This window comes from Uloborus diversus, chromosome 6 (genome assembly GCF_026930045.1).
Source record: "Uloborus diversus isolate 005 chromosome 6, Udiv.v.3.1, whole genome shotgun sequence".
Lineage (NCBI taxonomy): Eukaryota > Metazoa > Arthropoda > Arachnida > Araneae > Uloboridae > Uloborus > Uloborus diversus.
In genome coordinates, this window is record NC_072736.1 from 130,431,769 (window position 1) to 130,446,820 (window position 15,052).

General features: G+C 31.8%; 1 protein-coding gene across 1 annotated transcript in view; it reads left to right on the forward strand.

The window, feature by feature from the left end:
- The window catches only part of LOC129224117 (serine/threonine-protein kinase SIK3-like), an 84,017-nt gene that overhangs the window by 54,180 nt on the left and 14,785 nt on the right, over positions 1 to 15,052 (forward strand). Inside the window, exons 4-11 of the mRNA XM_054858527.1 lie at positions 4,010 to 4,171; positions 4,390 to 4,514; positions 5,598 to 5,721; positions 7,093 to 7,322; positions 8,756 to 8,906; positions 10,698 to 10,810; positions 11,010 to 11,331; positions 12,025 to 12,149. Coding sequence (XP_054714502.1) covers positions 4,010 to 4,171; positions 4,390 to 4,514; positions 5,598 to 5,721; positions 7,093 to 7,322; positions 8,756 to 8,906; positions 10,698 to 10,810; positions 11,010 to 11,331; positions 12,025 to 12,149 — 1,352 coding nt within the window. The remainder of the gene's footprint in view (positions 1 to 4,009; positions 4,172 to 4,389; positions 4,515 to 5,597; positions 5,722 to 7,092; positions 7,323 to 8,755; positions 8,907 to 10,697; positions 10,811 to 11,009; positions 11,332 to 12,024; positions 12,150 to 15,052) is intronic.

Below are 15,052 nucleotides of genomic sequence, written 5' to 3' on the forward strand. Positions count from 1 at the left end.
AAACTTCTTATTTGAGCTGTGTTGTGCTTTGTCTTTCAACTATATATATATATATATATATATATATATATATATATATATATATATATATATATATATATATATATATATATATATATAATTGTCCACTTCCACTTTCTTGAAATGAAGACACAGTTCTTGATAAAAACACAGGAAATTTATTTACACTATTTACAGGAAAGATCTTCAACAACTGCTAAATTATTCATCAGCAATTAAGCAATTATCACACAACACCGTAAACTCAACGTTTACACACGTATTTACTTCCAAATACGAAAACAACACAGCGAAATGCCTCGCTATAAACAGAGCAAAAATCTTCTCAGTTCGGAATCTGAATCGAAACTCCCCTGTTTATCCATCGCTAACGGCTTATATAGACACCGAAAAGAAATTTCTCAAATATTCCACACGCTTCTGTAAAGTAGTAGACCGTTATCAAATTTTATCAATGAACAAAAAGGAAATAGGGGTCGTATACTTTAGCCATATGAAAAAGGGGTTGTATATTCATTACGGGAAACTATTTACAGGTTACGTTCCTACAATAATTACTATTTACAGAATTTGTAACAATATATATATATATATATATATATATATATATATATAATCAGACTCTCATCGCTTCCATCCTCCAATTGGATTTAATCTAGCTTTTATTTTTGTTTTATCGCATGCCTAAAAGGAAACTTCTGATCTTAAATTATAGTTCGTATTGCTATCGATTTCTTTCAAGTGGTTTCCAACTTTCTCATTGATTCTATAGTGAAACCACTATTCTTACTCTTTTAATTTTTCTATTTCATTCCTTTTTTGATATCTTTTCATCTTTTTTTTTTGCATTGAAATGAGAAAGTTCCTTATAACAAGCATTACAATAGAATATGCAAAATGATTTTGTTTTAAAAATTCCCCTCAGATGAAACACTAGTATTAATACTAAATTAATTCGACTGGATTTGTTCCTTTAAAACTTTTCTTGCTTTTAATTTTTTTAAAAACTCAGATTCATATTAATAACACATCGTTCATTTTAACTCCATGGACTGTAACTCCATGATTGTCCCTGAAGTCCCATTTGTCGGGGGAACTCCCAACATCTAAAATAGATGAATCATAAAAATGGAAGGTGCGGGGGACTTCTAGGTGTCATGTTATGCAACTGATATGATGGACGCCTTAGGTTTTATTGAAACTTACTCTACAGGTCGTCTTCATGGATGATGCAAGGTTTTATGTCAAAAATCAATATTTTGTGAATCTATCTACTGAGTACGTCTATACGGTGTAACACAGAATCAAACATATTTTGAATCTGCACTCAAGCTAATGCATTTTATGCTGCTTCCAGCGGCATCCTGATGGGAAGTCACTGTGACCTCCCAAGAAATTTCCTTACTTGACAAATTTTGTCTTAATATTCGGCAAATTCGGAGATAGAAAAAAACAAACACAATAATACTGTCATTTCTTCTTTTTTTGTTTTGTCCTTTCCTTTTTTAATGATACCAAATCTCTTTCCTCATTAGATATAGGTACTTGCACATGAATATGATTTATCATTCAGTAAAATTTGAAATTTCATTCGGTAAATTAAGAAAATTTAAGCCTCCCCCCCCAATTTAGTTTACCACAAAATAGCAGACATGTTCAATAAGGGACATATCATGTGAGTAAGTAGACAAAGGAAGAAAATGTATCGTTGCCTCAGAGCAACACTAAGACATCTAATCCCATGAACAACACTAAGATATCCTACTGTTGCTCTGGGGCGAGGATATGTGCTATGCTGAAGAAGCTACATGTATTGTCTTCAGCATTCCATAAAACACGTAGAGAAGGGCATCATGCTACCAAAATAAAACTCTAAGCTTTGTGGTTTGACCTTCTCTGACGTGCCTGTAATTGTTGAGATTGTTCTTGCTCCTGATCAGATGTGATTGATGCCCCAACAGTCACACTCACAAACCACTCTTATTACCCTCATACCCCCTCATTCCAGTATTTTACCTGTAATGTCTATCTGTATAATATAAAACGAGTTGTCTTCACTTTGAACTGGAGCTTTTACGTTGCTTCTACCCAGCATGCAGCAGAATATGTCTGAATATCCAAACCATGTTCGGGGGATTTTTTTCATTTGAGGAAAATTTTTCAAAAAAAAAAAAAAAAATCTCAAGCAGTTTTTTATTAAGTTTTGATGTCATACAGGGATGTCTCACTTAGTTTTAAACAAACTAGGAGCTTATAAAATTGATTTTTTTTTTGTTTTTTTTTTGTTTTGTTTTTGTTAAACCAGTTGAGCTTTTTGATTTTCAGAGAATGGCATTTTATGTAAGAAATTTGTCTGCTGTCATTGGTTAGGTACATCAAACGCATCTGAAAAAGGTGATGTTTAAGACGAGTTTAATCATAAGCTTGTGTAATTTTCAGTAAAAGCAAAAAACTTTCCCTAATATGCAACATGAATGAGCAGCAAATGAATTTTTTTTCTGATTTCTATGATGTTCTCCTTTGAACAAAGACCTGAGTGTTGATAGTTCCAACTTCACACCAAAGCTCTTAATACATCTCCACCTCATGTTATCATATCGAAATACTTGAACCTAAACTTTGTGGATCATGTGTTCATGAATGTAACGAAACAATTGTAGTTTTGATCATTATAAATTTATGAACTTCATTTGTAGGATTGGAAAGTAAGAATTTTTCTTTGCTTTTTACTTCATTAGTGTGCATGATTATGCTCTTCCATAAAATGTAGGATGTAGCCAATTAGAAGAAAGGTAATAAAAGCAACAAGTCTAGCCCTGAAACACCAATTAAAAAATTTTATTCAGAAGATTCACACAGAAAAAAATGAAGCATGTTTTTTTCTGAAATTCTCAACTCTAAAAAAATTTCATTTTTCTGAAACACTATAAAGTAATCAAGGAGACTATGTTTGTTAAGAGGATTAAAAATAACCAATTTGTTAAAACTCGGTTGGTGGTTAAACTAGACATGTATATCAATGTCTTCTTTGTCAAGACTGTGACATTCCCCATCGACTTCATGGTACTCAGAGCTTATTTTACGACACATTAAATTCAAAGGTTTTTCCTCCTTACAAATTAGTTTTGAAAATGCAGTTTTAGATTATCTTTGGTGATTTGTGATGTTAAGTTAATGAGAAAGGTTCAGATCCTCTCTTCAAAACGTTTTGAGAATGAAGTCTTAAAAGCACATTTCAGGATATCTTTGATGATGTGAAAAGAATGGTTAGAATTCAGGACCTGTTCCAGAAATTTTTTGACATTGAAGTTAAAAAATAGCAATTTTAAGCTATACTTATATGTTGAGACGTTTGGAAAGGGCCGCTCAGAATCTCTCTCTGGAAATCGTTTAAAATTAAAATCGCCAAAATACCATTTAAGGATATTTTTGTTCAAATGAAGAAACCTTTCCCTCCAGAAATTTTTTTAAATTGAAGTCTCAAAAATGCAATTTTAAGTTATCCTTGGTGACTTTAGGGAAGAAAGTGAAAGTTAAGAAGCTCTCTTCTAGGGAGAGGCGATTGCCTCTTCCTGCCCCCATTTGGCTATGATCATGCTTAGTAGTGACTTTTGAGATTTTCTTGGCTTAGGTTTCTTTTAAAATGCTTATAAAGAAATATATTATCCAATTAAAAAAAAAATGTTTTCAATTTGTAAGCTTCTCGCAGGACGGGAAAAATATGCTCGCGGGCCGTAGATTGGAGAACCCTGGATTACAACATACCTCTGAAAAATTTGATGTCTGTTTCTGGGATTATTGGAAAATTTGGTTTAAACAGACTAATAATTTTGAAACTTGAATATTTGCCATGCTATATAATGTTACGATATTTCTTTGTAGTATGCTTCTGAACTTGAAGAAATTTAAGTGCTTAAATGCCTTTGTGTACTTGCATATGTCGATTAAAATGTATTTATTTGCAATTTTGTTTCTATTTCTTTTTTAGATCATTTAGTTGCCCATGGCAGAATGAGTGAGAAAGAAGCTAGGCATAAATTCAAGCAAATATTAACAGCCATTCACTATTGCCACGAAAGGAATGTTGTACATCGCGATCTAAAAGCTGAAAATTTGTTGCTAGATGAAAATATGAATATTAAAATAGCTGGTAAGTTTTTGCACGTTTGGATACTAATTAATTTATTTTTTGAACCTTGTTTTTCAGCATGAGCTGCTTTTATACTCCAGTTATTATCATACTTGTTAACCTCTTATACCTTTTGTAAAATATTTCAGCTGATTAGCAATTGATAGAAACTTAAAATCAAGCTTTGTAAAGCAATTTTTCTGTGCTAGTAATATGTAATTTGTTTCAAACATTTTCAGATTTTGGCTTTAGCAATTACTATGAGTGTGGGAAGATGTTGTCAACATGGTGTGGAAGTCCCCCATATGCTGCTCCAGAATTGTTTGAAGGAAAGCAGTACAATGGACCAAAAGCTGATGTTTGGGTATGTTTTAACTTGAAATTTCATTCCTATTTTTTATAAAAATAGCTTTTGCTTGATAAAAGCATTGCACTCAAGTCATAGTTTTATAATTACAAAATATTTCTTAAGCTTCCTTTTTTGTTTATCTGTTGTTTGTCCATTTTAAAACCTTAGTTTGCTTTAAGAGAGTGATTTGGAGTAAAAATTAGTGTGACGGGATAATAGCTGAGGATATTTCCTTCAACCCTAAAGGAAAGTACAAAGGACTGACTACCTGGAGACAGGTTTGTGTGGAACGTGATGAACAGTTTTCAGCACTTGATAGAGAGAAACAAAAACTGCTGTGGGCAGATAAACACTATCTGAAGAAAGATAAACACTATCTGATCGAGATATTTGAAGAAACGCATTTTGGATTCCATACTGAAAATAGGGAAACGTTGGAATTACACATTTTTTTCAATAGTCACCAAATAAGCAAGCTTGTACAATGAATCAAAAGTACAATAGATGACAAAAAAGCAAAAAAAAAAAAAGAAAAAGGAAATCTTGCAATTTCTGCCCTTTACCTGCTAGCGGCAGAAAAGTGGGAAGTTCTGTTTGCATTACTTATTGGATTACAACCAATAATATGGTAGGAAGAAAAATGGATGGGGGAAAGCTTGAAATTTGAAACTTTGTTGACAGGGCATAAATTTTTTTTGACCTTGAGACACAGTTAGTTAAATCTAAGTAAAATAGAAGTAGTATTGAACATCAAAACATGCAGAAAAAGATCAAGTTATGAAGCTTTTTCATCAAGAATAATTTATTCATTTATCATTGAAGAATGTTTATTGATGCATATAAGTTAAACGTTTTTTTTTTTGAATATATATATATGTATATATATATATATATAAGGATAATTAGTCCAAAGAAAACTATATTTATGTAAGCAGCCCTGGTTTTAGTATGAGTTGATTGCAATCTTTTTTATGGCAATATTTGTTCTTTTGTAAATTAGTTTTTCTTATTTAATAAAGAAATTTTCCTATGATCAATTATGAGTTTCGTTTTTAGTATGGTAATGTTTCATAACCCATTCTTGTATGAAAATTTTAGAGCCTGGGAGTTGTCCTGTATGTTCTAGTCTGTGGAGCCTTACCATTTGATGGCAGTACGTTGCATTCTCTAAGAAACAGAGTGTTAGCTGGAAAGTTTCGTATACCTTATTTTATGTCTACTGGTAGGTAAAATGACATCTTATACATATCTCGAAAATGAACAAGAATAATTATAATTATTCAAGATTTTTTTTGCTGTAAGATAGTTCAAATATTTCTAAAAATAACAGTCGAAGAAATTATTTTATGCACAATTTGTTCTTCAAGAACTAAAAATTCCATGTTTCTGTTTGAAATTGTATTGCATCAATTAAAAGTTTGTTCAAAGATCATTGAATTAATTACCAAACCTTATCTTTTATCTTTCATAGGCTTCTATTATTTCTTTTCGTCTCTGAAATAAAATTCAAGCAGTGGAAACTTATTTAATTGTGCTAAAATACACTGAGCTTTCTATTTTATTGTTCTAGAGTTTGTTGTAACAGTAACTTATTGGCAATTTTAGCACCAAAATTTTCTATTTCCCCCATTTGACAATTGTCCACTTCCTTAGTGATATTTTTACTTCATTTTGCAGTAAAAAATAAGTAAAGAGTGGTTTTGGAATACCTAATTGCAAACAAAAGGGAGGTGTACAACTAAAACACATAAAATTTCAACCTCTTATAAAAATACACAAGATAACAAATTAGCTATTGTTTGTTTTCTTAAAGCTTATTTGAATTTTAAATACATAAAATTTTGCAATATTTTAGAAGAAAAGTATAATTATTGAATTCATAATTAAATTAAAAAACACCCATTTATTAATGAATTTTTGGTATTTATCCTAAATTATAAAACCCAGGTATCTTCTATACTGTATGTAACACTGGTAATTAATTTTCCTTGACTAATCAAGATTATTTACAAAAGCATTTTTGTAATTTATTTAATCAATACTTTTTTGTATTGGGTTATATTTTTTTACCAAGAAAAGGTTGATAAATTCAGAAAAAAAGTTCAGTTACTGTTAAGTAAGATCCCCCTTTTTTGTGGTGATCTTAAACTAAATGATAACGAACTTAAGTTTCTTCCTTTTTGTTTCAATCCAAAATCTATTTAATACAATTAAAATTCTATATTTAATGGTTCATAAGGAGTGAGAAAGGCAATAAAACTATTCAGGAAAATTTTCTTCATTATTTTTGCTATTAAATAAAGAGATATAAATATTCAAGAACTTAGTAGTCAAATTTTCCTATGTGTTGTATGACTACTATGGAATGATCTATTGCTGCACATCAACTAGTACTCAAGTTTCTTCCGATTTCTTTTTTGATGCCAACCGTTCATTAATTTAAAAATTGTATATTTTCAAAAATTTTAAGGTGTGTGTAAATTTATTCAAAGCAATATATATATATATTCAGACAATTGTTTAGCAAACATGTTTATTACAGAATATTTTAACATGCAACTTGTACATTTAAAATTATTTTTTTTTTTTGCAGAATGTGAGATTCTTATTAGGCACATGCTTGTTGTCGATCCTGCAAAGAGGTTATCCATTGATCAGATTATTAAACATAAATGGATTGTTCAAGAACCAGATGAGCAGTTCGATAAAACCTTAAAAAAATACAGTATTAATAGTGAGAAAGAGGAAGAAGAACAGCTCTGTGAAGTTGTTATTGACTATATGTTACAGTTACCTGCATTTAAAAGAGAAGATATAGTAAATGTATGTATTTTGTTCTTAATGCTTTAAAATATCTGCATGTGTTTAAAAACATTTTGTAATTTTTACACTATCATGTCTGCATGTTTTTTGCACCAATCAAAAACAATGAAGAAAATGTAGTAAAAAATTGTGCATGTACGAGTGGAGTTCCCAACCTGTAGGTTGCGACTCCAAATGGGGTCGTGAAGCATTTCTTATGAGGTCTCGACATTGTTTCTACTTTTAAAATGTGTAATATTATGCAGTTTTAAAACTTATATAAAAAAATAGCAATGTTTTTTACAAAGTGGCAATTTAATATACTTCATAGCGATATGTTGCGATTTTGTTGAGTGTAATTGGTTTAAATTTTTGTTTTTAAAAGTTGTCATTAAGTTCCTATTTTTTGTTTCTTATGTGTCACTTTTCGTAAAGTCAAGGCTTTAACTGGTTCGATTTCCCCCTAAAAGTCCTGTTTTCAGTTTGAAGTCTCTTAGTCTTTTTCATAATTTGGTCTCTTAGTCCCCCCCCCCCTTTCCTTCAAAATTTCGGTTTCATTTTGAATTTTCCCTGTAACCTGTTTTATCGATTGGTGTTTTTTTTTTCTAAAAAAATTGAATATGCTGTTTATACCCCTTCCATGATGATTTGTGAATTTAATCAAACGGGGAGCATGATAGCTCGAGTTCAAAACTTTGTAAAAGGTGTTATAAATTCATTCAGCATAGGTTTTGTTCCAAGCAAAAGTAATTTAAATTTAAAAAAAATCTGATTAATTCACTAAAATTGGCTGATTTATAAATTACCTACTGTTGAAGACTCAGGGTATCTTTAGTTTTAACTTTTTCGAATTAGGATTAAGAATCTTTTTTTTGAATTTAGGTTCTTTTTCTCCTATGGACAAACTAAATATCTGTTTGCAGCAGTGTAAAGTGAAAAAAAAAATTTTTTTTTATAAATGTTTCACCTTATATTTTAGTACAAGAATTTGGTGTCAAAATGTGTTATAAATTATGGTAGCAATCTTTTCCTGATTTCTACGAAATGTTATATCCTCTTCAAATGTATTTGAAATGGAGCTGAGAGTTCTTCTGTTTTGTTCTATAAATTTGAATTGTGAAAACTTAATCATGCAATTGGTTAATACCACATAAGTTTATTACTTCTGTGTATTTTTCTGCAGACTTGGTATTTCTGTGTTTCTGAAAATTTTAAAAGCATAATCAGTTAGCAGACCATGAAAAAGAGCTTAAAAATGAATTATCACTTCTCTGTCTGCTATCAAATATCAAAATATTAAGACTCACTTAAACTGATAAGAAGCATTATTATGCATATGAAAGAAAAATGCCTCAATCAAAATCAATCTAATATCAATTTTTTTTTTTTTTTTTTTTTTTTCATTTTGCAAATGTTGAGACTTCTTTTATTTATGAATATTTTGTTTGTTACAGTCAGTCAAAGGAACTAAATTTGATCAATATAGTGCAATGTATCATTTGTTATTGGAAAAAATAAAAGCACATCAGCGAATGGCACTTTTACCCCAAAATTTACCTGTTGCATCTCAGCCCCAACGGAAAGCAAGCATAACCACAGGTGTAGGTGAGTAAATTGTTTTGGTGTTGGTTATTGAATTATTAATTTCTGTGTTTCGTTTTGCAATTTGTTTCTCTGCTGTGAAAATATATGCATTGACTTTAACGTTTTCCTAGAAACTTACTATTAAGCCAGATTCTATTATTTTATCGTTATATGTTGCGATAAAACAGTAATACATATTTCTAATGCAACTAAGACATATTAACATCTTCATATATATATATATATATATATAATAGCCAATGATTGAGTTACTCCTGACGTCTGTTACAATGAAACTCGCGCCATGGCATGATAATTTGATAATATGTTTTGGTAATGTTTGTCATGCAGGGAAAAGCTTTATTGTAACGAGGCTGAACTAGATCCGGTTACTTAACTGTTTTACTGGCAAGACTGTCATTTTAGGAGAATGAAGAAGTGGTCAACGATTAACGCTATCGACTGGAGTTTAGGGTTAATAGACTGGAGTTAAGATTAAAATTTCAACTATCAATATATCACCAAACAGACAATTGCTTCGTTCAAATGTGGAAGCAATTTTCATCATTTTCTAGTTTATAACAGTAATAATGATGTTTATTTTCAGCCCACAGCTTGGAGTATTCATTACTTCTGTAATGATTCAATATGTTTTGTTTGGGAACAAAATCAAAACAAATGGTTTTTTTTATCAATATAAATACTTGCTGTGCTATTAATGATTAGTGGCACAGCAGGGTGCGAGGAGGAAGCTAATACCTTAGTAGGTTTGTTGGCACTTGGAACAGATACACTCACTCAGCTTACTGGAATAAGCTTGACAAATAAGGCTTTACTTATAGCTTTAAGAGGGCTATTGGTCTTGTTGGGGATTGACAAATCGACTGGGACCAGCTAAGCTGGGCCTAGAACTTGTTGCTGGTTGTCTCTTTTGTATTTGATGAAAATGTGTGGTTTGGGAGTTGAAGTAACATTTTTTTTTTGTCCTTAAATGTTTTGCTTTAGAGTGGAAGCCTTTGATTTTTGGAGAATCATGCATTTTTCTTAGTTATATTTAACAAAAGCTTTTTGCTTATTTTACTTTTAAAACCTAACTTTCCTTATAGATATGCTGCAGCATCTCTATAAAGGACAGAACATACACTGTGATGGCCTGATCGGTAGGGTGTCATACTCTTAATGAAAACGTCCTGAGTCCGATCAAAGCCGGTCAAAGATCCTTCGTGTTTGTTCAATGACTGGGGCACATTAAATAAGTTGTAGTCACAGTGAATCAATACATCTGGTGGTGTTGGATCAGGGATTGTTCAGCTTCTGGTCTGGATAACAAAAATCAGAGCTGTTTTCAGAGCCCCATTTAACTGGTTAAGCCACAAATAGTGTAGGTATGGGAGACCCTGGAATGTGAAGTGTTGAGGACAGAATTGGAAAATTTGAGTTTAAAAGGCTTTAAACAGTTAAGGAACGGAAAGAATTTTTGTGAACTCATAATTGAGGATTTTTAAATACTTTTCTGGAAATTAGTGCAATTTTTTTTTTTTTTTTTTTAATTTTCAATCATTGCTGTGAAATAGATCATTTAAAGCTTAAAAGAGAATCCTGAAATGATTTTGCCTTAAATAAAAAATTTTGCTACTTTCTTGCATTTAACAACTTTTGTGCTCGAAGTTCATGGTTTCCTTCCGTGTTGCTTAGAAACTGCTCTTGTTTTATTCAAAGATTTTAAGGAATGTCATTGTTAAATAAATTAAGATATCTATGTATTATGTCTTTGACCAAATTTTCATAACTTTCTTTCTTTTTAAAATTTAGTTGAAAAGTCCCCTCCTGCTGATTCGAATGTTGAAGTTGATCAACAAGCTACTGTGAAGCCCATGTTTAGTCCGATACCCATTGTACAACTTGTTACAGAAAATCTTGAAAAGGTATTTTCTATAAAATGTGCTTTTTAATAATACTTTCACTGTTGTTCAGTTTTCTAACTGAACTATGGCAAAAGTATTTCTTTTACGTTATTATGATACCAGTTTTAAATTTGTCTTACATGCTAATATTAAGTTGCAGAAATTTGATTGGTTTTGTTTTACTGAAAAGCCTTTTTTTTATCCACTTCAATTTTTATAGTTTGGTGATGTTGAACTGGAATCTGATGAAGAAGACAGAAGAACAGAAACAGCACAGTCTCAGTACCATGTGGTTAGGCGTCATACAGTTGGTCCAGATAATGCTGATGCCCCAGAAGCTGGTGCAGTTGGTGGTGACCTGTTTCTTCCACGAGGTGGACCTATGTATGGCACTACTCTTCACCCAGGCACTGCTCTGCCTCTCAGTGCCCTTCCTCATACAAATCTTCCCCTGAATTTGCCACTTGTTCAAAATCAGCCCCCTCAAGTGTTTTGTGTCAAAGATCAGCATTTACTCAAGCCTCCTCAAGTGCTCGGTGCAGGTAAGTTAATATTTTGCTGCTAGGACCAATTGAGGCAGTGAGAAGCAAAGGGTTGTAAGTGTTGAAATAAATAGTTTGGAGATTACCAGTACAAATGGTAGGTGAACCTCTCTTCGGTATTGGGGAGAGAGATTGTGCTAGAAGCTACATCCCTTTGCTTCTCACTGCCTCAATTGTGCAATTTGTGCTAGACAGAATCAGGGGGCCAATACAGATTACCAGTTTAGGCGAGGGGGTCATGCTAATGAGGGACCTCTCTTTTTTTTTTAATTTGTGGAGAGAAGAAAAGCATTAGAAAATTCTACATTTGTTGACGCCATTGTTATCGCTTTCAAAGTCTACTTCAGATAATATTGTAGCTTAAATTCAAGATAATGCAGGTGAGAAAAAAAGAGAAATCCTCTAATAAAATAGCAGGAGAAAGAGACAATAAGGCAATCAATACAGAACTAATAAAAATAGTAACCAAGTAGGAACTTTTGTGATTTGTTCTGTACACTCTTTGTTTAAGAGCACTCAGTTAAAACGAGCAAATATCTATCATGATCCCTTTGCTCTCGCTATAAACTAGTTTGTATTATCTGCTTAATCCCATTTTTTTTATTTCTTCATGTTCTATTTTCAAATTTCCTGGGAAGGATTTATGTTTTTAAAAAAATTTTGTACTTAGTTTTATACTGCTTTTTTTTTCAGTTGGAGGGCTTGGAAGACGTGCTTCAGATGGTGGCGCCAATGTTCAAACAACAACAATGTACAATCAACGCAAAGTCATTCCTGGGCAACAAGGGCAGTCACCTAGTAAAGAAAGACCATATACAGTAAGTTACCCCATGTAATGTTTTAACAAGTGTTCTTTTTCATTTTGAAACACCTTGATTTAAATCATTATTTAAAAAAAAAATCATGGATTTGAATGAATTTTTCAAAATAGATTTATAAAAGAGAAATCTAGGTGATAAAAGTTTCCCCCAAACTCCTGTTATAGGCTTTAAGTGGTTGCTGCACACCACCATTTAAGGCAGCAGCACCCAAAAAAATAACATTCTGTCTTTCATTTGCATGTCATTCTTAATGACTTTTTGTTTGGAAGTATTTACAACAAAATGGTCAATATTGAATTAATGGGAAATGTAGATGATCTTCTAAAATGAATAGAACCTATTACTATAGCATTAGATTCAAATTTTAAAAAAAATGCCTTCTGAATGATTCAGATAGAAAAGAAGTTAATATTCATATTTAAAAAATAATATTTAAACAAGATTCTTCTGATAGTATTTCTGTGATCATGAAATTCCTGGGGAAATCCAAAGATGCCAACCTTTGAAAATCCAAAATCGTAGCTGCATTTTGCTCGGTGGGGGGGGGGGGGGGGGTGCTGCTTCAGAATCAAACAGTGATGAATCGTCAGCAGTATATTGTACAAAATAATGATACTCAATGGATTCTCAAATATGATACAGAAAATATTAATACATAATAAAAGGTTTTATACTGAATATTTTAAGATGATAAATTCTTGATTATTAGTTCTACTTTTCATCCGGTCGGCATGTCTTTTTAAAGTAAGATGCTTGCGGCAATCATCCCGACCACCATGTTTAACTGAAAAACAGCTATTGCAAATAGTACATCTTACATAACGCGTCTTTAAAGATGAAATAAGGAATGGCCAAGTGCTTTTATATTCTTCAAGATATTTTTGGCAATTTTTCTGCTTTTTGCCGAAGAACCCATAAACTGCATGAAAACTAAACCGGAAGCACACATGTAGAAGTTTGATTTTCTGAACTTACCGGTTTAGTTTTCATGCAGTTTATAATTTTTTTAAATTTTTATTTTATTATTATTATTATTTTGCATTCTTAGGTTTATAAATTAGAAAAACAGAAATAGTAGTTTTTGGACGCACTTTCGTAGCGTTATAGTTTAAAGCTGTAATTCGTAGAAACTACGATTTTTTCGTAGCAGTTGGCAGCTCTGGGGAAATCCGATTCTTTTTATGAATTCCATTTTGATAATATGCTTCACTGGATCTCCCCTACTTGATTGGTGGAAAAGTCACTTTTAAATTGGTAAAGAGGGCTACCTGCAGCTAGTGGCTCATCAATTGTTGACTGCAAGGGTATCATCTGCTACAGAAGAAAGAACTTTTCTAACCTTTTGTTTAGTACAGTTTAACCTTTGTAACTAACTTTAAAATGAAAAAGCAGCTATGCTTGGTCTTATTTATAAATCACTTCATATTGACATTAAAAAAAAAATAGATTTCAACATTTCTATAAAAATTGAAAATCAGAATCAATGGCGTGGTGTACTTTGGCGCAACTGACGTCAGGCCAATCGCTGGTCGTATCTTCTTGTGGTGCTTCTGAGGCAATTACAACGCTTAATAAGTAATTGATTTTTTTGTGTGGAAAAATAATTAGATTTTCGGATTTAGGAGGTCATTTTTGATAATGAGGTGCCCTTTTCAATTAATAATGTTCCCACGCAATGATAATATCTATTCTCCAGTAATATATAACACCTCATCCATATTTGTAGCCTTTCAATTGTTAAAATTTATTTATTTATTTTACTTTAACACAAACTGCCAGATGGCAACACTTTGTTGTTGAAATGTACAAAGACCAACGAGATCGTGTTCGATAGATGATTAAATTTAAATTGAGCGCCAGACTTCTTGAGGTGTAACAACTTTAGGTGTAATGTTAATAAAGTTTGATTGACTTTTTTTTAATATAATGGAGTCAAATTTATATACGAAATTATTGAGTTGGTTTATACCTTCCCAACTCCCTCAATAAGTTAGCTTAAAAGTTTTGAAAATTTACGAGATGCTGCTGTTGTTGTCCATTCTAGATATGAGATACTTAGGAATTAGTATTTATTACAATCCATTTGTATCACCTTAAACCTTGATGATGCACAGTAAACTCATTTGATGAAGTGACTCAATTTTTGATAAATGACCTCCAATGTTCACCAAACTTGCTTTTTTTTGCATGCATGCATTTAATAATAATACTGTTGTTTTTATCTCATGCTCTTGCTGTAAAGTTGAGGATTGCTTTTATGAACAGTCATTTTGTAACCTATTTTTTTATTGATGCTTAAAAAGGCTTTAAGAGCAATTTCCCATTATGCCTCAGAGAACGAATCCAATAATTTTACAGAGCCCAATAAATTATGCATAACCCATGGTTCCAATTAAACAACAAAACATTCACAGTAAACTCCTGATTATCCACAGAATTAAGTGGCACAAGTGCCGGCGATAGAAAAAAAATCGCAGATGAAACCCAAAAAGGCTAAAATGAGACTCATAAGAGAAAAATTATTGTTCCTCAAAAACTTGGCTACATTGATGCATAATACTTTCTACAAACAGTGAATATATATATAAATATATATATATATATATATATATATATACAGTAAAAATGCTTGGTATTTTTACCCAACAGAAATTAACATGAAAAAAGGAAATTAATTTGAATTTTGACATCTGGAATTCAATTTATGTTTTTCACAGTCACAAGTGTGTGTATGTAGGCATGTGTGTTCGTGTCTGTGTGCAGGCATAAGTGTGTGTGTGCGATATGGGCACAGCCTGGTGTTTTCTCTGGCGAAGCAGCATCGGGAGGGGCCGGTTGATGGTGGTGCCGCAGAGGGAGGCGGGGGAAAATAAAATCATAGGAACAACAAAACGGTCAAG